Source organism: Henckelia pumila, chromosome 4 (genome assembly GCF_033568475.1).
Source record: "Henckelia pumila isolate YLH828 chromosome 4, ASM3356847v2, whole genome shotgun sequence".
Classification (NCBI taxonomy): Eukaryota; Viridiplantae; Streptophyta; class Magnoliopsida; order Lamiales; family Gesneriaceae; genus Henckelia; species Henckelia pumila.
The window spans coordinates 223,408,893-223,435,649 of record NC_133123.1 but is presented as its reverse complement, the minus strand read 5'-3'; the positions used below and the strand labels follow the sequence as shown (position 1 = coordinate 223,435,649).

The following is a 26,757-nucleotide window of genomic DNA, read 5'->3' as shown; positions in this document are numbered from 1 at the left end:
CCAATATCTAGTTGTGTCCAACTTGAAGCTCATTTCAAGTCACTTCTGGACTCGTCGACTCAAATTCGATATCCATCAACTTCAATCTAAATTGAAGTATGTTACAGCTCAACATTAGCTTCCCAAACTCATTTCAACTCATCAAAGTTTAATCAACTTCAAGACTTGTCAATAACCAAAAATCCAATCGACGACGAATCAATTTGAAACCGATGATTCTAATATTTTAAACATCAACCAAACATTGATATCTAACTCATAATACTATCATTTCATCACTACACATTCAAATTCAGCACTTGCATTTTTCAAAAATTCGTCAAACAAGAACCGACGACATAACGGGTCGAATTCGATAATTCCAACAGTATAATCATCAATATTATCACCATATAAACTCAATGTCAATATCAATATATCAGCATTATCTCGAAATCCAACAGCCTATAATTTCAGAATTTCAAAAATACTTCCAAAAATCGAAAACATGTTCAAACGACGATCTTTTCTCGATCCGTCTTAAATATGCTATCGTCGTATATACTAGAACACGTTTATAAAATCAAATCTTAATTCTAACAAAATATTCAAAATTAAAACATGGTAGAATTTAGCCAAAATTACGTCAAAGTGTAGCACTCGAAGCCGTGATTGCAAATATACGATCAATTTAAAATTCTACCGGCCGGATTGAGTTCTATGAATTTTTGAAATGAAGGAATCGAGCATGGGAGCTTCTTCTTCAACGTTTCTGCTTCCCTTCGTTTATTTTGCTGAGTGAAATGAATTGGTTGTACCAATTCATATATGTATCACACGTGTGATCCCACTCGCATGCCTAATTGCATTTTGGTCCCTGAGAGTTTGGTTATTTGCAAATCAATTCTTCCTCAATTATTTGCTTTTAAATATATCCTTTTTATATCCAAACTCATAATAAAAATATTAAATCTCATAAATATTCAACCCAAATATTTTATTATTTTAATTTATAAATCCCGGAATTTAATTCTCAAATATCCGTAAATTTTCAAATTAAATATTTTTGGTTCGGAAATTAAATCTCTAATTTTCATAAATTCTCAATTAATATTTTTCCAAATACGAAATTTAAATCTCTAATTCCGTAATTAGTAACTTAATATTTTCAGGACCTTACAATTCACATATTTTACTTTTTTTGTTACTGGTCGGTTGAGTTCACATATGTCACTACAATTAATGCGAGAGATGAAACTGGGAATTTTCAGAAGTGATATATACCGACAGTCTACTCATTAATTTATTGAGAGCGCGTGGTTTAAAATTCATAATATCCTGACAAAAGGTGTTGATTGGATATTTGACCTTTGGTTTCTAGTGACCTTTCATCTTCTCTCTCTAATAAATGTCGATGGCAAATTATGCACATATTTCCATATCATATCAGCAAATATGGACATATTTGAGTAAGGTGAGTAGACTGAATAGTACTATAAGATAACATGTTATTATATAATTTTTCAATATCAACTGATACGTTATATTAAATGAATATCAGTTACTGATTTGACATGTTGCCGACTCTTGAGTTCTCAGACTTTGTCAACTTCCTGCTCATCTATTAATCCAAGTATATTGAGAAAATGAGAAAACTTAACGTCTGGTAGTGGTTTGGTGAAGATGTCGGCTGCCTGTTGATCGGTAGATATATAGATCATTCGAATCTCTTTTTTCAGCACATGATCTCTTATGAAGTGATGTCGCACATCGATATGTTTGGTTCTTGAATGCATTAAAATATTCTGAGTGATTGCAATAACTCTTGTGTTATCACAAAATATGGGAGCCTCGTTTGATTTTATTCCTTAGTCTTTAAAATTGTTGTTGTATCCATAGGATTTGTGCACAGCAGTTGCCAGCTACTACGTATTCATCTTCTGCAGTTGAGGTTGCAATAGATGTTTGCTTCTTGCTAAATCATGACATCAGTCTATCTCCCAGAAATTGACAAGAACCGCTAGTGCTCTTTTGATTAATTTTGCATCCTGCATAATCTGCATCTGAATAACCAACTAAGTTAAATTCTGAGTCTTTAGAGTACCAAAGACCCATGTTAGGAGTACCCTTAAGATATTTAAGTATTCGTTTAGCAGCTATATAATGTGATTGTTTGGGTGCTGCTTGAAGTCTAGCACATAAACATACTGCAAACATTATCAGGTCTACTTGCATTGATATATAATAATGAACCAATGAGTCCGCGATACATTGTTATCTCTACCGGTGCTCCTACTTCATCTTTATTGAGTTTTATGCAAGCACTCATAGGAGTTGATGCAGTAGAGAAATTCTCCATTCCAAATTTCTTGATAAGCTTGTTGTTCAACATAGACCTCTTCATGCAGTAATCCATTAAGAAAGGCTGACTTCACATCCATTTGATAAAATTTGAAGTTCTTGTAGGCAGCATATGCTAAGAATATTCTTATGGCTTCAAGTCTTGCCATCGGTGCGAATGATTCATCAAAGTCAATGCCTTCCTCTTTTCTAAATTCTTAAGCAACCAGTCTGGCTTTGTTTCTTATCAATGTACCATGATCATCCAATTTATTGAGAAATACCCATTTGGTACCCATGATATTTTTGTTCGGTCGAGGAACTAGATTCCAAACTTTGTTTCTGTTAAACTGATTTAGTTTCTCCTGTATTGCTTCAATCCAGCTAGTATCTTGTAAAGCTTCATCAACTTACTTGGGTTTCAGCTGTGATATGAATGCTGCATGCAGTAACTCATTAATCATTTGATTTCTAGTACGTAATGGAGCAATAGTATTACCAATGACCAGCCAATGTGGATGATCTTTGCTTTACTGGAGACATGGTCCAAGGGAATTTGTATCTTGATTTCTTGGAGTATCATCTTCAAGTCTGACTGTGTTGTCAGGTGTGATAGTTTCCTCTTCAATCATTGGTTTTTCATGATCTCGACCAATTTTGTCTTCGTTTGGTTGAACAGTCAGGGGCTCTGGTTCAGTTCTCCTAATGGGAGGTTCATCACTATCACTTTCATCATTTAGAATGGTTTTTTTACAGCCTATTTTCTAGATCTTTAATATTCATCTGATATTGATCTGCACATACATTAGTTCATCAAAAAAACATGAATGGTTTCCTCTACTGTCAGTGACTTATTATTGAATACTCTATAAGCTCAACTGACTGAGGAATAACCAATGAATATGCCTTTGTCTACCTTCGCATCAAAATCTATCAAGTGATGTTTGTCGTTGTCATGGATAAAGCACTTGCATTCAAATATTTTGAAATATGAGACATCGGGTTTTGTGCCATTATAGATCTCATAAGGTTTTTTGTTGTGTCTTTTGTTAATCAAAGATCTGTTTTGAGTGTAACATGTTGTGTTAATTTCCTCTGACCAAAGTCTTTGAGAGACGTTAGAATCAGCAATCATAGTTCTAGATGCTTCCTTGAGAGTGCGATTCCTTCTCTCAGCAATACCATTTTGATGTGGGGTCCGAGAAGCTGATAACTCATGCTTGATTCTTTGGTCATCTAGATAGGATCCAAGGGTTTTGTTTAAAAACTCAGTGCCTCTATCACTCCTGATCCGATCTATCCCAACATATTTCTCATTTTGCAAACGTTTTAACATTTTAATCAAGTGATTAGTTGTTTGATCTTTAGAAGACAAAAATATTACCCAGGTAAACCGAGAATAATCATCCATAATGACTAGATTATATCTCATTTCTCCTATTATTCTGATCGGTATAGGACCAAATAGGTCCATGTGCAGTAAGTATAAGCATTTGAAAGACAACATACACCCTTTTGTTTAGTAGCTCTCACTTGTTTGCTTTGCTGACAGGCTGAACAGACTTTATTCTTTTTGAAATCCCCTTTGGGCAAGCCAAAAACCAGTTCATGTTTGCTTAGATGTTTAATGGACTTAAAATTTAAATGATTCAAACGCTTATGTCATAACCAGTTCTTATCACTTTCAGCAACAAAACATGTAGGAAACGATGGTTGATCACATTGCCAATTTATCCTATATGTGTTTTGTTCTCTTATTCCGGTTAACATAATTTCACCTTTACTAGATTTGATTATGCATTAGTGTTTGTGGAATTCAACAATATGACCATTATCACACAATTGACTGATGCTAATCATATTATAGAATAGATTATCGACAAGTAACATGTCATTGATAATAATGTTACCATTGGTAATCTTACCCTTATCCACAGTCTTACCCTTTGAGTTATCACCGAAAATTATTTTTGGTCCTTTGTAGTATATGATTTCAGATAATAAGTCTTTGTTTCCAGTCATGTGCCTGGAGCATCCACTGTTGAGATACCAAGTTGTCTTTTCTACTGTTTTGTTTCTCTCGACTGATTTTACTGATAGTACCTGCAAAAATAGAATATGAATATGGTACCCTTATCTATTTGGGTCCGAACTGGATTAGTCCTTTTGGGACCCATACCTGAATTACCCTGACGGGTTTACCCGTGTGTGCATCCAAAAAATGAATCGGCAGAGGGGACTGATGTATGCTTGTGTGTGGTCTGGATACTACTGTGTGTTGTTTGAACTTTTTATATTTGTTGTTCAGTCTGTACCGCTTTTGAACAGGCATACAGTTGAAGTACCGGTTCTGTATCACCTAATGATTCCTGTACTTAGATTGACTTGGTTCAAACCTTGATTGTTTTAACTTAGATCGATTTCCATTCTTTGTTCATTCAGTTTAGGTCTGACTTATGTTTCTCCTTTCCATGGATTCTGAGGTTCCACATATCCCAGCCCTCTGAGCTTAGCCTTGTTCTCATAGCGTATTGGTTGTTCTACATTGATCTTAGGCTCATTGTGTTCATATATCATACTAGATCGGGCAAATGTTATGACATTAGGATTGTCCTTGCTAGGATATGATTAAGTATCTTCCTCAGTAAGAGTGCAGTCATTTGAACCATATCCTAGGCCGATTTTTTCACCTGTCTGTTTCTGGTTCTCATGTATCTTACTTAACGAGGTAGAAGAATTATTCCAAGAGTTGATTGTTTTAAGCAACTTTTGATTTTCATACAAAGTAGCTTGGAATACTCGTCTCATGTTATCATTCTCAGTTGCTAGCAGGTTTAGCTTAGTCTTTAGATTGTCAAGATCCTTTCGCTGTGAACATCTAGATTCTCTTGACTTGTCAATGAGACTTGCTTTTCCTGCCTTTACTTTCTCGAATGATATAGAGAGCTTCTGATACTCATTTACCATGTCATTAAGTGCTTGTACAAGGTCCTCACATGTAAATTCAAATGAGTTAAAATCAAATACCTCAGTATCATCATCTCCTAATTGAGATTTGGCCATCAGACACTGAACTTGTTCCCCTCACTTTCTTTAGATGAGTTGTCCGAGTCAGATGACTCAGATTCAGTTTCTTCCCACTTGCTTTTTCCTTCGTAATCAACTAGCACTCTTTGTTCTTTTTTTCTTCTTAAAAGTTCTTCTTTCTTCTTTTTCTTTCTTCTTCTCATAGTGTTGTTTCTTTTCATCATTCTTGGGTTTGGTACAATCTGCAATTAAGTGGCCTTTTTTGTGATAGTTAAAACACGAGGGACCATCGTCTGTATTGTCACGCCCCGAAACTGGTCGACATCGACGTTATTTTCAAATAACATTCAAAAATAAAAAGCCTCATAGTACAAACTTTAACCAAAAACCAGTATATTATTTCATGACAAAATTTGTTCTTACATCCCATAAAGAAAATCATAAGCTAAGTACATCAGCGGAAGCTAAGACTTATCATCATAAGGACAAAGAACTCAAATGATAGCATCACTTATAAATTTCTCCTATTAACCTTAAAAATAATAATAATTCTTAACTGGTTCTTTCTCATTCTCAATCTTAATTACTTGTCTCCAAAATATTCATTCTCATTCTAAATCTTACTTACTAGATCCCAAGTAATTAATTCTCGTTCTAAATCTTAATTTCTCATCAAGACCATGAACCTGGTTTTGCTCTGATACCACTTTTTGGGAAGCACTCAGCAAGTGGGGTCCGATTGTACATACAAATATCAAATATACATACATGATAGGAATTCAAAAGGGAGCATGTTCCAGCACATGTCGCAACAAAAATCAAGACAAGAGAAAAACTCGAAACTGAGCATCAATACATATCATAACTGAAACATAAACTTGGACATAGCACTGTTATTCATATTTTTAATCATGGCTACTGATCAGTCCCTAATGTTACTCCTCTAAGGGGAAAAGGCCTTAAATGGTTATTATAATCCACCGCATCAGGGCCTTGTTTTCGAAATTTCCTTACCATTTCTTAAGTTGAATTCTAACAGTGCATAACAAGAAATCGTGCAGAACAAAACACGAAACGAAATCAAAGGATATGAAACGAGTAATATACGATTTAGTTTTCAAAATCAAGAACATCGTTATTTTAAAACATATATATAAGCCCACTTACTGAATTATGCTCCAATAATGTGAGAAGTTCGTTGCTAAGGTTCTTCTTGAATTGCTTCACATATTTTGTTGAAAAAAAAAGAGAAGAAGAATTTAAAGATGAAGAGCCTAGCTAATATTGAACTAATAAAAAGGAGAAATTTAGAAGTGATGCTATCATTTGAGTTCTTTGACCCTATGATGATAAGTCTTAGCTTCCGCTGATGTACTTAGCTTATGATTTTCTTTATGGGATGTAAGAACAAATTTTTTCATGAAATGATATACTGGTTTTTTGTTAAAGTTTATACTATGAGGCTTGTTATTTTTTAATGTTATTTGAAAATAACGCCGATGTCGACCAACCCTGGTTTCGAGGCGTGACATGTATGGTATTTTTTGTAGTAAGGTTTAAACTTTGTTTTATTCTTACGCATAAACTTACCAAATTTCTTAATAAATAGAGACATTGCTTCATTGCTTATTTTCTTAGCTGTCTTCTTTGCTAATGCTTCCTCAATCGGTTTAGGTACGGAATTTGAGGTCAATGCTTTAGTAGGATTGGAAGAATATGGTTCTTCTTCAGTTTCGATTCCGAGTTCAAACTCATAGGCCTTGAGATCAGCAAACAAATCATGAAGCTCCAGTTTTCTAAGGTTTTTTGATTCCCTCATGGCTATAGTCTTGATATCTCATTCTATTGGCAGTGCATGCATAACCTTCAAAGCAATTTCACGATTAGTATAAATTTTACCCAGAGAGATAAGTTCACAAATAATGTTACTAAATCTTTCATCAAACTCAGCCATGGTTTCTCCTGGCTTCATCTTGGCATTATCAAACTTTTGAATGGCTACTGTGAGTTTGTTCTCTTTGGTTTGGTCATTGCCCTCGCACAGTTGAGTAAGTTTCTCCCAGATCTCTTTTGCAGTTGAACAAGTCTTGATCTTGCTGAACATGTTTTTTTTCCAAAGTCTTGTACAGAATATCCTTGGCTACGTTGTCAAGGTTTGCTTTCTTCTTGTCCTCGGCGCTCCATTCTGCTCTGGGTTTTTTAACTATCTGTGGTTCACCTCCTAAAATGGCTATAGCTGTATTGACTTTGAGAATCTTTATTGGGCCATCAGTGATAACGTATCACATATCATCGTATTGTGCAAAAAGATGTGCCTACGTATTTTCCAATCATCATAATCTTCCATAGAAAACATAGGAATTTTGTTTAGAGAAAGTCATGATGCACGAGTAAATATCAGTAGCTGAGAAGAAAACCCTCTTTGATACCACTTGTTGGAGATCGGTTGTGTGTGTATAGGGGGGGTGAATACACACTCTCAAAAATATTATTGTTATCGTAATGAAGTTAAGAAAATGTACATTAGTCTTCTTTACTAGATTTTTCTCAGCTTCCTAGATGAAAAAGAGCTACTAGAAATTAGTGCGAAAAATGGCTCTCACGAAACTAGGTGACAATAGTGAAAATATGATGTGATGCAGTAATGTAAATGTGCACAGAGTTGTTTACGGATGTCGGAGCTCAATCTCATACGTCACCCCTTCTTCCTCATAGGAAGGATACACTAGAAGACTTTGTCTATTACAACGTCTTGTAATACACCCGATCCAAGTGAAGACTTATCACTGCCTAAAGTGGAACTCCTAGATTATACTGATAAGATTTTTAAGTTCTTATCAAACTTCTTCGGTTGATGATGATGAATGCCTAAGCTTTTGAAAGCTTAGAATCTCAAATCCTTGGAGTATTGTCGATGTTCTTCAAAAAACAGCTTGGATTTGAATAACCCTTGAAAAGATCTCTTAGAAGATCAAATATGCTTCTGCTTTAGCGAAGGGTTGAATGAGCAGTAGAGTGTTGAAACATTTCGAGTGCTCGGATGCTTTGATAATATGATGGTCGTATCTCTTTTGCTTCGAATAACTTGAATATTTATATCTCAATCTTTAACGTATCTTTCTCTTTGTCAACGGTAAGAAACGTCTTTTCAGGCAGATATATAGCAGACAATATTTCTCTTTTTGTAGAGTAAAGTCTGTTCGTTTTCAAATATCTATAATTGAAGCTTCTTTACTGTCCATTCAATTTGTCTTCGTAATTAATGCTATTAATGACCTTTCGAGCTTTATCAAACGGCTCATTAAATGTTTTGTCCTTTCGCATTTAAGTTGTCTTGTCAAAGATCTGTTACAAAGCATTTGTGTCTTATGAAATCGATAGACGGTCTTGAGACTTGTATCCCCGTTGACATCAATTCTAATAATATGTGACTTAGATCAGTTGATGTTTGTGAGTCGGCTGATATCTTTAGGTTAGTAGAGGTCTTCAACTCGGTAGACGTTTTTCTGTCTGTACATATAAGTGGCGGTCATACTATAACAATGATATATTGTTTTGTTATCATCAAAAGTTAGAATTCAACAGATGGTAATTTGGATAACTCAACTCAAGTGAACACTATCAAATAAAAATTGGGTACTATAATTTTTAATTTTGGTATTACTAAAAATTAATTATTATTTTATAAACATGATATAATACTTTTGTTTAGGATAAACTTTTCTTGAAAATACCGTATTTTATTCTCAATTTGTGATGTTTAATACTCATTTGTGGAAAAACTTTGAAATGATTCATTAGCACAACTAATTCACCAATTACAAATAAATTTTGACATAAAAAACTAGTTATGCTAAACTAACAAACAAATGCATCATATAGATAATAAAGTCCAATAAATAATTAAGATAAAACACAAACCAATAACCACCATATATTGAATTAAAAAAAAAACCAATCATTGCACATTTATTACAATTACAAAAAATAAAGTGTCTTACATCAATAAACTCAATACGTTGTGTAGACCGATCCTCATGCTATTTCAAAATAAAAAATTAGTGTAAATGTTCTTTGTCACTGTTCATTAACAATTATTTTTTTTTACAATTATCCAAAGAGACATTTCTACAAGCACTTAGTGTTCACCAAAGAAACTTGGAGTGAAATATTTGTATATTTAACACATACAAGCTAACAAATCTAAAAAAAAAAAAAGAAATAATAAATAAGGAAATGGGGAAAAAAAAAAGGTAAAAAAAAATGACATACAATAGTTCAAAAAATTAATTATATTGAATTTTTTGGAAAGCAAATAAACTAATTACTTTTCTGTTAACCAAAAAAGAGCAATAACTCTTTCTTTGCCAACGTAATATAGCAGCTACTACTTTGAAAATAATCAAGCAAAACAAATATGTCGGCTAAATCCTCAAAGAGATCATGGAAATAGAAAAATATCATCCATGGTCTTCGAACTTGCAAAATTCCGCTGATTTGTTTTTTCCACAAATTCGAACTATATTATGAAACGCCTACTACTTAAAAAAAATGCGGAAAAACTTTTTTTTTTATTTTATTTTAATATACTAAAAATAATACTATATATATACACCCATACATATATGTATATAAAAATAACATACTTTTCTTAAGTAACCTAAAAAAAATATTAAATAAATAAATCCTTAAAAATGTTTCATGCATCAATTTAAAATAATAAACAATACTGCTGAAAAATCTCATACGCGAAAACAATAGTAAAATAAATCATGTTTCAAAACTCAATGCAATAATCTAAATAACTGCGACGGTCACGGGGTCCACTGTCATGCTCGCTCATACGTCCTCGACACCGGTAGGAGCTACATAGACATCATCATACTCACCTGCACCATATAAGCGTAGTGAGCCTAGAGGCTCAACATGTCTAATCCTTGATAACGAGGTTTAAAATAATGCATCACATAATCATACTAATACATATAACTTACGTGGACATGCATGCATGATCTTAAAATAAATGCATCATAAAAATTATTCATCATCAGTCGTACATACATCATAACTAATCATACATAACATAATTGAGCATGTCATAATCATAAAAACTGAGTATGGTCATATCCATGAATGTGACTAATAACTGTGCCGACTGATCAGTCTAAAGAACCATCGTACGTGGCGGTGGATAAATCCACATTTATGCTGGTAGTAAACTACCTCTGTACCAGTGGTAAAACCACTTCTATGCCGGTAGTAAAACTACCTCTGTGCCGGTGGTAAACCACCTCTGTGCTGTCACACCACTTCAATTTCCATAAAAATATTTTTCATACTCAATTCTTAATCATAAACACATCATAAAATATTTCATATATGCATGCACTTAAAATATGTCCGTAATATATATTTAATTAATTTTAATAATAAATATACTTATACTTAAAATAAACTTTATGCATAAAAAAAGAATTAAATATATATTCCGAACTTAGTTAATTTTCATGGGTTGGTCCAGACTTCTGATCACTCACTCTAAGCCCATTAAACTTAAATAAAATCCAATAATCATATTTTAGCCCAAATAACTTAATTAAACTTAACTTGACCTAAATAAAATATTTAAGCTCAATTACTTAACTTAAGCCCAATAAAACTCTAGACTGGCCCAAAATCCACTGACTGGCCCAAAAATTCTCATGGACTCCCAAGCCCATAAAAATCATTGTGCTAACTTAAATAAATTATTTAAGGCTTAAATAAAATTATTTGGAGGTCCAAATAATTTTATTTCTAATTAATTGACCCAAAAACCAATTAAAACATTAAACATTTAAAAATTAAAATACTCAAGCCCGGCCCACCTAACCCGGACCCGGACCGACTTAACCCGACCCATGACTACCTGACCCGACCCAGCACTCAACCCTGACCCATAACCCGACCTAGCAACCCCCCAAACCCCAAACCCGATCACCCCGAATGGCTGCTGCTCGCCCTGGCCGGAGCACCACCGCCCATGGATAGCCCACATCCAGGGGGTTCTAACACAACAAGAATCAGACCAAACCATGGCCCGAGGAGTGAGAAAGAAGCTCTGCACCAGACGCCTTCCTCCTCCTCGCGCGCAGACTGAGCAGTCGCCAAACTTTCGTTCGTGCGGCTTCCTCCGACAACCAAAGACCCTGAAACCACTTCTAAATTTTAGCCAACATCTAAATCTTTTAAACCCAACAAACCACGCACAAATCCATGGCCTGAGGAAGGAGAACGACCCCTCTCTTCCTAAAGCCCTAACCTGCGCATCTGTGTGCATCAGAAGTGAATAGCTTCGTTTCCAGCCTATGACACCTTAAAACTCTGAACAAACTCGACCCTAAGGCACCCTGGGACCCATCTGACTCGAGCCCTCAGCCCTGGACCGTACCATGCTTGGCAAAAACGTGAATCATGACCCAAACAAGCATGAACATGCATCAATACAAAGCATACATGCATAAACTCTAAATTTCCATGAAAAGTCTGATATAAAACACATCATGCATGATTAATAGCTTATATGGTGGCCAAATAAAAGTTTTAGACATGCCTTTTAAATTAAATACGAGGACTATTGCGTGTTCGGGGCTCCGGGACGACGAACAATGAAAAACCACCAAAAATCCTTGAAGAATCGGCTATGGAGGTTGAAGAAATTCTGAAAATCTGATGGTGAGGGTAGGAGAGGGTTGAAGGCGGCTAAGGGAGACAACGTAGGGTAGGGAGTGTTTTATTTTGGGTAGATATAGGTCAATAATTGGTATAAATTTATTAGGTAGATAATATAATCATAAAATATAACATTTTAAACTCCTAAAATACTTACCAATCTGATAATAAATTAAAATCCCGAAATACTAATTTATAGTATTTTTAAAAATTAATAAAAGTCATTAAAATGACTTATTTTGGCTAAAAATCAACTCTTAAATAAATATATAAATAAATACTAAAATTTTCTTGACAAAATACATTAAAATAATATTTTAAGCCTCATAAAACTCATAAAATATTTTTGGCTACAAAATATTGGTATCTCGTCCGTCCACGGTCCTGTCTACGCGATCAACTCAATAAAATTCTTAAAAATCTAAAAATACAATAATTGCGGGTTAAATGATAAAATAAATTTAAATCATGCATATAATTCACATAATAACACATAAATGTCATTTAACCCAAATATAAATTTTTAAATAATTAATTTCCCTAATTATGCATGCGAATTTACGTATTAAAATTTCCGGGTGTTACATATTATTCACATGTATGTAAGATTTTTAGTTGGTTACTTTGATCTTCAAAAGCCATAATCTAATTTCAATTTTATGGGAGATTTTGAGACGTGAGTTTTATAGCTTTGGAACAAAAATAAGTTAATGGAGAAGAAGACAGGTTCATGTGTATTTGATGTGATTAAACGGAGGTACAAATGTAAAATTGTTGTACTAGGGAGTAAAAATAAATCAAATGTGTTTGTCAGGGAGGGAGAGCGGTATAAAAACATTCATATGGGGACTGAATTATCCAGATGGATTTTATCCCAAAAATCAAGTTACATGTTTAATTGTTTATTAAAAAAAATGATACATGACGTAAAAAATTAGCATGGTCAAAACAGTCCACGACACAGGCTGACTCTCAAAAAGTTATTGAATCAATTTGTTTTACATGGCGAGGTGGGCCGACCTACTAGAACAAGCCAATTTTATATTGAATTTGGTCGAACCCGGACAAACCAGCCCATGCTTCGAGGGATGATTAATATGTTAACCCAATTCATTTATTTTATATCAGAAATGATACTCAGCACACTTCACACAAATTTTTTTTTTTTTACAAAAAACGGGTGACCAATTATGGACCGCCACGTAGGCGGTGCCCATGTTACCCTGCACCCTAGGAGTGCAGGGTATCAAAATTATATTTTATATGACAAAACAAACCGATTCGACTGTGCAACCTAGGAGTGTAATCGAGTCGAGCCGAGTCGAGTAGCACACTACTCGAGCTCGAGCTCGACTCATCGAGCTCGAAAATCATATAATTATATATAAATATATATAAATAAATAATTATATGAATAAATAAATAAATAAAATATTATATAAATTATATTTATATATATATTTATATTATATTTTATATTTATATGTGTTATCGAGTAACTCGCGAGCTACTCGACCACATATATTTCGAGCTTGATCAAATCGAGCTCGTTTCGAGCTACTCAGAGTAGCTCGGCTCATTTGCACTCCTAGTTCAACCCATTATAACAATTCTAAATAAAATTAGTAATGTTAACTATCAACTTATCACGTCACAACACCGTATTCATTTTTTCACCATCAATTAATATAATTATCATTATTAGGTGCGAACGAATTGAGTATATATATATATATATATATATATATATATATATATATATATATATATATATACCGTATTCATTTTTTCACCATCAATTAATATAATTATCATTATTAGGTGCGAACGAATTGAGTATATATATTATATATATATATATATATATATATATATATATATATATATATATATAGTCATGATCCACTGCACACCAGTGTGCAAGGATTTTGTGTGTACCGCGAGATGTTCTTGGGAACATCACAGGGTGCACACAAAATCCCTGCACACTGGTGTGCAGGGAAACAAGATTATATATATATATATATATATATATATATAATTTTGATACCCTGCACCCCTAGGGTGCACGGTAACATGGGCACCGCCTACGTGGCGGTCCATGATTGGTCAACCGTTTTTTGTAAAAAAATATATATATATATTTGTGTGGTTGTGGGCGTGCCACATTGGCAGGCGCCCACAGGTGTGCAGAATAAAGGTTGTGCAAGGTATCATTTCTAATATATATATATATATATATATATATATATATATATATATATATATAACACGAGTCTGTACAAAATAGATATATTTCAAGTTTTTATTTTCGAACAATAGTTATAAGAACTCGTGCTCATATTTTGAGACTAACTCTACTTGAAACCCAATACGAACAAATTTTTTTTTTTTACTAATGCATCTCAAACTCAAATATAATTATTTGAACACGAACTCATACCTTAAATTTGTCTTCATATTTAACTTGATTTGGTTCATTTATGCCACTTCTCTAAACGAAACTACAACCAAGTATTCAAAAAAACTCTTATCAACCTCCATCATAGAGAGACGTAATTAAGAATATTTGTGTTCTATTCTATTATTCCCATTGTGAAACACCAACATTTGGCAAAAATTTTAATTTCTCCACATGTATAAACGAAACGAATTTATTGTCTTTATATGAAAGCTACATAAAATTTTCATTTTTTTAAACGCCGACTGTGACGTCCTCTATTTTCTTTATCATTTAAAATCATATAATCTAAAATAATAAAAATGCTGACTATCTTTTATAAAAATAAATAAATGTGGAAGGGATGGAACATAAAATAAATAAATAAATCTTTAAACTAAAAATATTAGAATAAATTACTGTAGTGCAAAAATCCAGAATAAAAGTTTAACAATGCACTGGAAAATATTCAAGCATAAAAATAATCTTAATATTCAACACTTGCATAAATAATCAAAAGCTCGTAAAAACTTCAACATAAACATTCAAGAAAAATTCTGACACATTAAAAGCTCCAAAAATATTTAACTTCCAACATAATAAAAATTCATATTTCATTTTTTTCTAAAATCGCGAAAACATCATAGTCTTTGATAGGCGCCGTCAGACTGCACCGCTTTAATTTTTCTCACCTGCAACAGTAAAGTCTAGTGAGACTAATTATTCAACGAGTAATACCGGATATAACAAATACATAAATACAAACTTTAAACCTTTTTTTCAACTTTTAAAACTTTTAACACCTCATTAATTTCACATACAAAATGCGCACACAAGCCTACAATCCTCATCTTTTTTAAAAATATTTACTTGAGACTTTTTACACAATACATTAAACTTTCACACCTCAAACGTCTCAAACACTTTCTTTTAAAATTTATATCTTTACTCTTGACACTTCAAACATTTACACCTCATACTTTTTCTTTACACCTAACATAAACATCAAAACATTAACACCTCAATCTTTTCTTTTCTTTCGACCCGTGGAGCCGTAATTTTTCTTTTCTTTCATAATGGTCACTCGATCAAACTTATACAAGGATGGGGCCTTATCCAACACGCCGTCAACCTCAATCGTTACTTCACCACAAGCCATAAAACATTTTTCACCTTTTTTCTTATCCTCGAGACTCAACACAACACACACAAAAAATATCCAAACACACACCGACTCACATAAAAACAGCGCACAAACCCACCCAAACTCACGCACACACATCCCAACACACTCATTAAAAAATCACAAACCCACATACACACAACTACACTACCCCACATAAAATAAACAAATCACATGCACACAATTAAAATTACCAACACACTCTGGACACACACCACTCACGCATATACACTCACATGCACACACACACACAATCACATACACACACGCACTGCACACACTTAAACACACACACCCCCCCCTTCGAATACTTACATACATAATTTATACGGGTACTGTAGTAACCGTATATGAACGGTAAAAAATACGGATACACGCACTGTTTCACCTTCAAACACACACATGCATTAAATCTTTTGTATCCGCATATATATCATCAAATCATGACTAGATCATCAAAAATACATCAAAACACCTATGAAAAATATATGGCTTTATAGATACGTCAAGAAACGGATTTTTACTTGTCTTTCACCGAGGAACGGAGGGTTTGAAAGCGATTCGGAGGTTGGAGATAGACCGAAACACGATCGGAACACCAAAAAGAATCAAAGATGGAGAACCCTAGCCACAGCCGCCCCTCTCTACTCACGCTTCTGCCTCTCCCTTTTCTTTTAAGTTTCTACCTCTCCCTTTCTCCTAATTTCTTTTACACGCTAACTCCTTTCTTTTGTTTTGGGTTTAATTAAAATCCCTAGCCCGGCCCAATAGCTAGAGTTTATTTTTCGATTCATTCTACCAACCCAGTCCATATATAATATAAAGTTTTCCCTACAAATTAAATTCTAATAATTTTAACGTCTAGTCTATTCCCTAAAGAATTTAAATAAATTTATTTTACTGACTAGCCCAAAAGCCCAAAAATCAATAAAATAATCTCTTATACCTTTTATCGTGTCCGGTATCTCTTCACATGAATGCCTCCAAACATCGTCCTCTAAAATTTAAAAACTCAAAAAAACGTCAAGCATTAGAAATAAAATAATTTAAATCTAACACGCAAAATTTAAACTTTAAAATTCTAACAAACAAGAAAATTAAACATTTTAATATCATGTATGTGATCAGGTCGGTCACTTAATTTTCGGGGCGTTACACCGACTTACGCCCGATTGTAAGAAATGGTATAGGCTAGAACCAGTTCGAGAGAACCAGGCCAAGTTCAACCGATGGCAAACTTCCCGTGCCAGTCCGCCAGAAAAGGCTAGAGGCCTTTCAGGACGGTTTACACCGTCTATAGTCATAATATAAATTTCAAATATCGCACTTTTACGTGCTGTCTCTGAATGATGAATGCAGCACCACTTCAGCGGTGAAACAGAAGGTAGAATACATAGACCTCGAAAATAGATGGCATTTATGCGCCTCTTCTTCAAATAAAACTCAGCATCATACACTCATTACTGATACATCTCGGTATTTCTCAAGCCAGAAATTAAATTACTCCCCCAAAACACTGATTTCACTAATCGGAATGTTGGAAAGTTAAAGATTGGAGGTGCGTACCTCATTCTGGGTCCGGGGAGCCACCAGGAACCAGCTGCGTTAGGTAAAATGATTGTTAGCTTTGACTCCAAAGATTCTTTAATAGGCAATACAAAATGAACTGAGCTAAATTTGAGTCACGGAGACAATTGCAGTAGCTTTGATATACTTACTATAGCAATGTTGTTTCCGTTTAGCAATATTTGATCAAGTTTCGTGATTCGACGCCCTTCAGAAGTGATCTCACTGAAGGAAACACAAAAAGCTTAAAATATGATCGACATACATGTAAAATTAAAAATAGCAAATTGTACAAAAATCGAAGCTCTGAAAAGCTGAGTAAATATCAGTTTACTCATTAGGGTGAGTTTTTTTTATCGGTAGTAGGGTGCGAGTTTCCAATTTGGAGTCTTGGACATGTTTGATGTTGTAGAATCGGAAATGGTACTGAAGGTTGCAATAAAAGCAAAAATAATGGTTTGCTACACATGATGCAATAAAAGCAAAAATAATGGCTTGCTACACATCATACTGAACCTGAGAAACTACTAGAATGAGATAAATCACTTAGCATAGCATGTATACAACATTTGAAGGTAAAATAAAAAAAGATAAAAATATCATGTGTTTGGTTCATGCTTCATACCATCCACCCATTAACATATAATATATATGGCCCACTTTTTAAGAAATCTTGAGCAATTGTACGGCATAACCATAAAATTCGAGATAATAAGAACATATTTGTGCACCAATTTTCGGTAAGAATAGCATACGTAAAACATTTCAAGGAAAAACTTGTATCAGGACCTTCAGGAAAAATGTCCACCACAAAAGATTAAAAGATAAAGATTTATATACCAATGAAGCATAAACAAAATCAAATAAAACAGTCCTTAAGTGCAATAATCATCAGGCCCTAATCAACCACGATTCACTAAATTTACTGCACTCATCATATTTCTCCAAAGTTCATTTAACAAAAAGAGATAAAAATGCACATGTCACTAAACGAAAACTCGAGGCGAGTCACCACACTGTGGAAACAGACCAAAAATGCCATCACTTCAATTCACATCCACTAGCACTTTGAACCATAGTGATAAAAAGCACACAAGGCCTAAGCATGGATCAGGTCATTGCCTCGGCGTGAAGCCATAGCTTTGGCGAGTTTATGTAATCTTTCAACTGCACCTTAGATTTATGTTGTGAGGGCAAATCTAAATGAAAAACGAAAGATAACTACTCATTTTTGGATGTAGACTGGAAATATCTCATTTTTACTGTCGTACAATAATTTACAGAGTAAATATAAGATAATTCATGATGATATTCTTTCCGATATTCAGATTGTACCAACTACCAAATAACCCAGATTTCAACCATATAAATGTCATGTGTTCCACCTTATTCTTGGATTTTACGACAACTATGAACCTTACTTTGGCTTGTGCTTCCAATAACAATACGATAAACTATGCGAGTCAAAAACTATCTTCATAAACTGATTATCCATACTGAGCAAACAAACATTGATGCATTTATTCGATATCCCAAGACCAAAGACACCACTCTAGTAAAAAGAAACAACACTCCAAAAGGGTGGAAAACAAAGTATGACTTTCGTCGAACATAAGTGCAAGAATAACAATCATAAGCAAGGTTTGGATGAAGTGAAAAAAATTTCAACTCTAAATAATTGTATGAAATCTGAAGTGTTGCATCTATTCAAGTCATGGAATGTTCCAGAAAATAATCTTAATTCTATAAATACCTTCATTCATAAACAAATCAAACACGAGCACATAAAAAGAAAAAAAAAAGACACGAGGGAAATCAATTTTCAGTCAGAAACTTACTACTCTGTTACATCTTCCAACACCATGTTAACATAGACATCAAATCCTCGGAGAGTACCCACCAACTCCTTGTCGCCCTTCATTATAACCCAAATTTTCGACCCAATGCAACGGTCAATCAGCTCTGCAGGACAAATATATAAGAAAATAACAAAAAAAACATAAAAATTCTCAGGTAAAGCGATCGAACCCAGACATCTCCTTCAACAAATTTTCAGCATAAGTGGAAAAATTAACACCCACACGGTTAAATACTAGAGGAATCGAAAGCAGAAAGTAGTAAGCGTCCGTTACCAGATGGAAGAAGCTGCGAAGGATTGTTCGACGACATCGAAAACCACTGGAAATGAAGACGGTTTTGGTCTAGGGTTTTCGCTGGGATGATAGTCGGAGAACCAAGGTAAATTGCTAGTAAGTCAACAGCATCGTGGGATTTCCACAGTAAAAACAGATCACCAAGGTAAACAATAGCGCCAAATTGCAGTTCCCCTTATAAAGAATCAAATGAGAGAGAACCCAACATTGCACAAATCTAAAGACTTTTTTTTCATCGTAAAATCACACCTTAGTTTAATCCAAATCCAAGATTAACAATCCAAATTGCTTACAATCAGAAAAAGATTTACTTAACCACACTTCAATTTCAGGCAAAGAAGAAGAGCAAAGGAATCTTTTGCAATAAACAGAAAAGAAGACTGAAAACATGGTGTTGAATCTTGAATTTTAGAATAACTTATACACATTATGAGAATGCCAAAAAACCGTAGGAAAAAACAAAAAATTAACAAAAAGTACAGAAGAAAAGAAATGAAGATTGAAAGTAACGTGCTGAGTGTTCAATCATTTTCGTGCGTAACTCCACAAGGGTTTAGAAAATTTCATATTCTTAACCTACTTCAACTCAAATGACATTATTATTATTATTATTATTATTATTATAGAATAAAAAGGCAAAGCTTGAATTTTGCAGTGGGTTGGATCTTATGCAGCATTCACTAAGCTTAAGTTGGAGGATATTTTTTATGTTTTGCTCTACTTAATGAGGTGATAAAAATGGTTGGAGAGTATTGATGGATAGGCATTTGACAAGAAGCTCAATAAATGATTATTGGTGGTTGATGTTCAGGTTTTGGCAGCAAGTGCTCAGAGTTAGAGGTGATCCAAAGAAATTGGTGGTTTTCTAGGCATTAAGAGATATGAAACGTAGATTATCTTGAAAAAAGATGTCATACCGGAATAAATAAACATATGCATGACCGTTGAAAGCCCGTTAAATTATTTTTTTAAAGCCCATTAAATTAGATTGTGTTTTTAATGGTAGTTTTCAGTTGTACAAAATTCAATCCACACGAGTGGAAAAAATAGAAACATGATTTTGTTTTCATTGTTTTGTTTAAGATGAAACCATGAGGAATTTCATGTAAATGGCTACTCTAAGCAGAGGTGATCAAGTGATGCGCATAATACCAGGGATGGCAGGGGCTTACCAGTTCTTGCTGAAGTTTGTTGTTTTGCAGAGTAGCACAATTTTTCTCCTGTCAGCTTATTTATCAGGAACTTGAGCTACAGTCAAAATAAAAAAACCAAGCATCAACAACAGGAATTATATTATTTCACCATTGCAGATTGATCTGTCAATTGTCACACGAGCTGTTCGGAAATAAGAGAAGCGGAATGAATGAAAACTAAACAGTCTCTAGTCTCCGCACTGCTTCAAGGTTCATCAAGATTGATTCAAACCAGAGATTGAACATAAATACATAACTCGTTCATCTTATCTTCTACACTGGACCTTTCGTATGACCTCCAGGAATTTTTGTTTGTATGACAACTTACTTTATAACCATATTAAAATGGACACTGGATAGTTTAAAGAATGGAGAACAAATAATCAAGTAAATTATAGATTGGTCTTTCTTCTAGTAGTTTTTTTCTAGCTTTTTTAAGCAATCTTTCTATGAGTAAAAGTTCGACCTAACTTTTCTAAAAGTAAAAATTGATTTTCATAGAAACATTCTTAATCCAAATGGACTTCTAAATCACGCATTACTCATTTTTTACCAGTTCAAAGAACACATATTTAAACAAAACCAGTAAGAAAATAATATTTAGTTCATGTGGGGATCTAAAGATGGAGAAAGAAAAAAGTGGGGATATAAAAAATTGAAAATGATGTGCAGTTTAAAATTGCATCTTTGCATGTGATGTGGGCAGTAGTAGGAGCAGGAAGAGGACCCCTCACGAAGGAAAAGAAGAAGAAAAATAGCATCCTTTTACGTTTCAAAATTTGTTCAAAAATGGAAGCAGAAGTATATATATAATATAAGAACACAAAAAATTCAAAAAGAATCTAGAGCTCACAGTATGAAATCCTCCAGCTGATATCTGGATAGAGCAGCAGTCAACCTAAAATATTAAAATGGCCTCTGTCAATAACATATTTTAAAAGTAACTCGATGATTAAAGAATTAGAACATAAAGTATTGCATAAACATAATCAACATACAGTTTATATGCCAGCACAAGATAATGTTAAAAGCAACCAAATAAAGCATAGGAATGTCAACAATTCGAATCATGGATTTTCAGGCTTGTTCTTCTCTGTTTTTTTCCTATGGTTTGCTTAAAACCATTTAAGGATTTTCTCTATCAATTGGTTGGTCTTTTCAAGGAAAAAAGCTCCATGTCATCGAGTGGTTTCATTACAATCACTTCCCAACTTAACAGCTTTGTAAAACAAAAAAATTTAAAGTAAATCATCAACTTTGACAAAGAAAGCCTCGTATATCATTGTGTACCTATAGTTAAAATGCCTTAATTATGAAGTTACACCTACATATAATATTAGCTATCTTTAATATATATTTTGAATCATGCATTTTTTTTAATTAATTCTATTCATTTTATTTATTGCTGAAACTTGTTTTCTTTTTTTGTTCCGGATGCCTTAACCCATGTCTCTAAGTGCTTGTCCCATGTATACTGTCTCGTGAAATCTATAGTTCCAAGAACAAGCTCACGCTTCTCTTCGTCGACCAGGAGAAGTAGCTAGTAATTGATCACATCTATTGACTGCATAAAAACATTTTGTTCATACTAAATGTAGTATCCATATCCGGTTGAGTGTCGTAGGTTCTCATACTTGGGAAAATCAAAAATGAAAATAACAAATACCCGTGAATGAGCAAAAGAAAATAAAGCACAAACACTTTGAAATAATAATAAATAATAAAGCACTAATCACTATTGTACAGAGAATCTCTGGCTATTCATTTCCTTTTTCAGTGTAAAACAAAATCTAAGAACATAAATCTAAAAACATAAATCACGTTTTACAGAGAACCAAACACAGATCTAAACCAAACAAGAGGAGAACAAACCCGCACGAAGTTTTTCAGTGTAAACAAAACAATTGCAACAGATAGAAGCAAAACAAAGGTAAAAAAATATTGAAGAAGCAACCTGTTGAGTTTCCGAGTCCCAAATAGAAGCCAAACGACGCAAAACTGTTGGAACTAAAAAATGCAGAGAAAACGGTGGGCAGCCAAAGGCGGAGAACACAGAACGGTCGGAGGAGAGAAGAAATAATGAAAGATAAACACAGAGAAATACAAGAGACGGGGAATTTAGGAAAAAAGGAAGCATAACCTAACTTATTTAAAAAAAGGATCCATGAGGTAATTTACATATATGTCCTTTTTTTCTGAGAGTTGTTTTTTTCTAAATACATTTTCTGAGTTGATTCTATGCTACATTGGATGAAAAACTCCCTATCTTTTATTAAGATATTCACTACACTGGATGAAACACTTCGGGAAAATTGGGAAAAAGAAAGTCATTTATATTTTATTTAAGAAAAGAAATTCAACTTAGTTTTTAAGTTATTGTCCTTTTGTTTAATTGTATATATATTATTATATATTTTAAAACATTATTTAACCATAAATATTTATCTCTCTTCTCGTCGCTCTCCTCTCTTTCCCTTCAAAACCTCCTCTCCTTCCCTCATTCTCTTCTCTTTTCCAGATCTCGTCTCATTATTCTTTTTTTTCAAAAAAATCTATATTCTTCTTCTCAAATCCTTTCCAGAGAGATGAACAACAATCTGATATATATTTTCAAATTATTTATTTAAAATACAAAAAAAAAAACTATCTGGAAAGACCCAAGCTTGGGTCGACCCAAGACCTTGGGTCGTGCTTGGGTCGACCCAAGCTTACTCATGCTTGGGTCGACCCAAGCTTGTGTTGCGGAAAGAAGCTTCCGCAGTGTGTTATGCGCTCTGCGGAAAGAAGCTTCCGCAGTGTAATGCCCCAATTATCTTAATTGACTTTATTTGAGATAATCAGTGATTTCGGAATTCAAAAACCGACTTTTTATTGATCAGGGACTTTTTTGCAATTTTCGGAAATTTCAGGAACTAAAACGCAAAATTGAGTTTTATTATATCCTTAGACTTGTTGACTAGGTCTCTCATTGCTTCTCTTTCTCCTCCAAGTCGCCTATCACCATTGAAGAACGCCCAAATCTTTCCCAAGCTTTTGTGATTTTGATTTTAACTCGATCCGTCCGTTGGAATTTGATCTGAAGTAGATATCTGCGATCACAGCATCGAGTGCTCCGTTTGAAAGTAATTTTCTCTTATTTCTACGAGGTTTGAATTTTTGGATGTCTTCACAATTGATTGATATTCGGAGAGGATGTTCTTGAGGTTGCTGTGATAGTATATCTAAGACGGTTCGGAGATTTATCGACGATCGGATTTGATATGATTTTTCTTATGATTTTTGAAACTTAGATTTTTGAGATGTGTTGGGTTTGACTTGGAAATGATGTTAGATGATTGGTTTGGTATTTGGAATTGATATTCTGATGTCTGCAATTTTGGTTTGATCAGTTTATAGCCGTTATGCCGTCAGTTTGAGTTTCGAGATGTCGTTTCTATTGATTTGATTATACCGAGTTTGATGAGGTTTTGCTATCGATATTGATCATGTGACTTCTTCTGTTAGATTGATTCGAAGTCTTTGGAGTTGCGAGATTGCAGCTTCGATCCGTTTGGAAGATTGAGTTGGTATAGTATCGACTTCTTACTTCGATCGTAGAACTTGAATAGATATTGAATTGAGATTTGTTGTTTTACAGATTGAAGATTGTGAACGGCAAGAAGGTATAAGACAACTTTGGAATGTAATAGGACGTTTAACTTGAATCCGGATTGATTCGAGTGTCCTAGAAGAAATCACATATTGCATGTTTATATGCTTATTTGAACTTATGATTGAATTGATGATTGAATGCATGAGATTTTATATGCATTCATTTTAAGCCGATTGATTATTCATTTTGAATTAGACGATCTGGAGATTATAGTTGAGTGGCCTTGGTAGGTGATTTACTAAAAGTGTCGATTAACTTACTATAATGCCCTAGAGTCTAGAGGATTAAAATATACCTCATCCACCTCGAAAGGGGAGTTCGGTGTGATTGTTGGATATTTTAACCTTGGGATCCCAAACCGAAGAAAGAAAGAAGAATTCCTTTCGATTATCTGAGTCTAATAATCCAGAAGTTTTAAAAGTCATGCATATCATTTTAATTCCGCAATTGAATGAATTACTTGAGGTATATGTGAAATTTGATTATATATCATGTTTTGATATATTATGTGATATTGTATGCTAGTCTTTTTTACTGGGAATACTATTCTCACCGGATTATCTGGCTGTTTTCTTTGTTTGTATGTGTACTTGGCAACAGGTGAGGCAGGATCAAGTCAGAGACCTCATGGCTAGATCGGGAATGAGATGATAGAAGTGAGGCTTAGATGTTATGAGTCATTTATGTATTTTTGAACTCCTGTTGTTTTGTATAAGTCGAACTAGTTGGAACTTATGCATGATTTTTGTTGAAGATTGTATGAATCTAGAATCGAATACTTTTATATCTTGTTGAATGGGAATATGATAGAGTTGGAGTTGAATTTTTGAGGAAAACCCAGTTTTATTTCTGGTACAGAGCACCTCGCTCGATCGGTAGAAGTTCACCGATTGAGCGAGCACCCCTGTACCAAACCAGAGAGTTGGACATTTTTGTGTCCGCTCGATCGGTAAGATTTTACCGATCGAGCGGGCGTCCTGATTTCTGGGCAGTGACTTCGGAATCCTTGGCTGCTCGATCGGTAAGAATTTACAGATCGAGCGGGCACTATTCATTTCAAAAAAAAAAAAATATTTCGATGTCTTAATCCTTATTTTTTAATTGTGTTGATCTATTGCTTTACTCTAAGTATATGATTAGAATCGAGGCCTCACATTTAGTGGTATCAGAGAGATAAGATCTTGGACTGAATTTAGAAGAGAGCGGGGTAGATCGAGTCTGCTTGTATTGGCTTCTCGCATGTGTTTGAGTTATTTAATTGATTTATTAAATACGATGCGAGCATGCTGTATTGATTGAGAATTATTTGAATTACATGATTATGTGATTTAATGTATAAAGCATGAATTGATTGAGATATGAACTATAATCATTCATTGGATCTGAGTTCCATCTTTTGAATTGTGTTAGACGATCAGAGGTTGTGGGATACTGGAATTTTGAGATTGAGATATCTGTGTCCTAATCCCTTGTTTTTAGATGGGTACTCGAAGAAGATTGAACTTGAATACTCCGCCAAATTTTGCTACGACTGAAACTCCACCGGTAGTGACTCCTCAGAATGACTAGGGCGATACGGTTGAGAATCAGATGGATGCCACGGCTACCCCTATGGAAACCTTACTAAAGAGGTTTCAGTCTTTCCGACCACCGATCTTGAAAGGTACGGAAAATCCCGTGGATTGCGAGGGCTGGTTGGATGATATAGATCAGCTTTTTGATTCTCTCGACTATTCCGATGACCGGCGAATTATATTGGTTATTCATCAGCTGCACGGAGTGGCTAAGAAATGGTGGACCTCGACTAAGAAAGCCATGGAGAACAGAGGTACGCTTATCAACTGGATTCTGTTCAAGACTGAGTTTTATAAACGATTCTTCCCAGTTTCGTACCGTAAGGATAAGAATGCCGAGTTCGCAAATTTGAAGCAAGAAAATTTGAGTGATTATGTTACCAAATTTGACAGTCTATTGAGGTTTGCTCCATACATTTCTGACAATGAGGAAGCGAAAGCTGACCACTTTATTAATGGTCTGAACCCTGATATCTTTGTTCTGGTGAATACCGGAAGGCCGAATAACTTTTCTGATGCAATGGATCATGCCAAGGGTGCGGAAGCTGGACTGATAAGGCAGAGAGGGAATTAGTTTGCCCCTCAGCAACAACAGAGGCAGTTTCAGGCCCAACCGTCCCAATACCAGAATCAACCACCGAGGACTGAAGGTGGTAGCAGTGGAGGTAATAAGAAGAATTACTTTCGTCCCAAAGGAAAACAGTTTAAGAACTCGGGAAGCAGTTCTTCAAGTTCTGGTGGCTCGAAACAGAACAGTTACTGTAACGCCCGAAAATTTTAAAACGTAAATCCGCATGCATAATTAGGAGAAATTAATTTTTAATTAAGGGTTAAATGTATTTATGTGATATTATGTGATTTATACATGATTTAATTTATTTTAGCATTTAACCCATAATTATGGAAATTCTAGATTTTAAGGAATTTATTATTTTGATC

General features: G+C 34.2%; 2 protein-coding genes across 4 annotated transcripts; one reads left to right on the top strand and one right to left on the bottom strand.

The window, feature by feature from the left end:
- Positions 1-14,979: 14,979 nt before the first annotated feature.
- Positions 14,980-22,724, bottom strand: LOC140864970 (sm-like protein LSM5). Of its 3 annotated transcripts, none has more exons than XM_073269429.1 (9): positions 22,547-22,724; positions 21,446-21,490; positions 20,572-20,647; positions 19,379-19,573; positions 19,085-19,208; positions 17,399-17,471; positions 17,247-17,280; positions 16,627-16,677; positions 14,980-15,189 (listed from the first exon to the last, which is right to left on the bottom strand). In XM_073269429.1, exons 4-7 carry the CDS (start codon positions 19,413-19,415, stop codon positions 17,248-17,250), a joined length of 267 nt encoding a protein of 88 aa, XP_073125530.1. In that variant the 5' UTR covers positions 19,416-19,573; positions 20,572-20,647; positions 21,446-21,490; positions 22,547-22,724; the 3' UTR covers positions 14,980-15,189; positions 16,627-16,677; position 17,247. The 3 variants fall into 3 exon arrangements, with proteins under 3 accessions (XP_073125530.1, XP_073125531.1, XP_073125529.1); XM_073269430.1 differs by having other exon boundaries at positions 19,379-19,459; XM_073269428.1 differs by lacking the exons at positions 16,627-16,677; positions 22,547-22,724 and having other exon boundaries at positions 19,379-19,459; positions 21,446-21,484.
- A 2,999-nt stretch (positions 22,725-25,723) lies between these two features.
- On the top strand, positions 25,724-26,392 carry LOC140862807 (uncharacterized). The gene is made up of 2 exons (XM_073265847.1): positions 25,724-25,789; positions 25,874-26,392. The coding sequence occupies exons 1-2, from the start codon at positions 25,724-25,726 to the stop codon at positions 26,390-26,392; spliced, it is 585 nt and encodes a 194-aa protein (XP_073121948.1).
- The last annotated feature ends 365 nt before the right edge of the window (positions 26,393-26,757 follow it).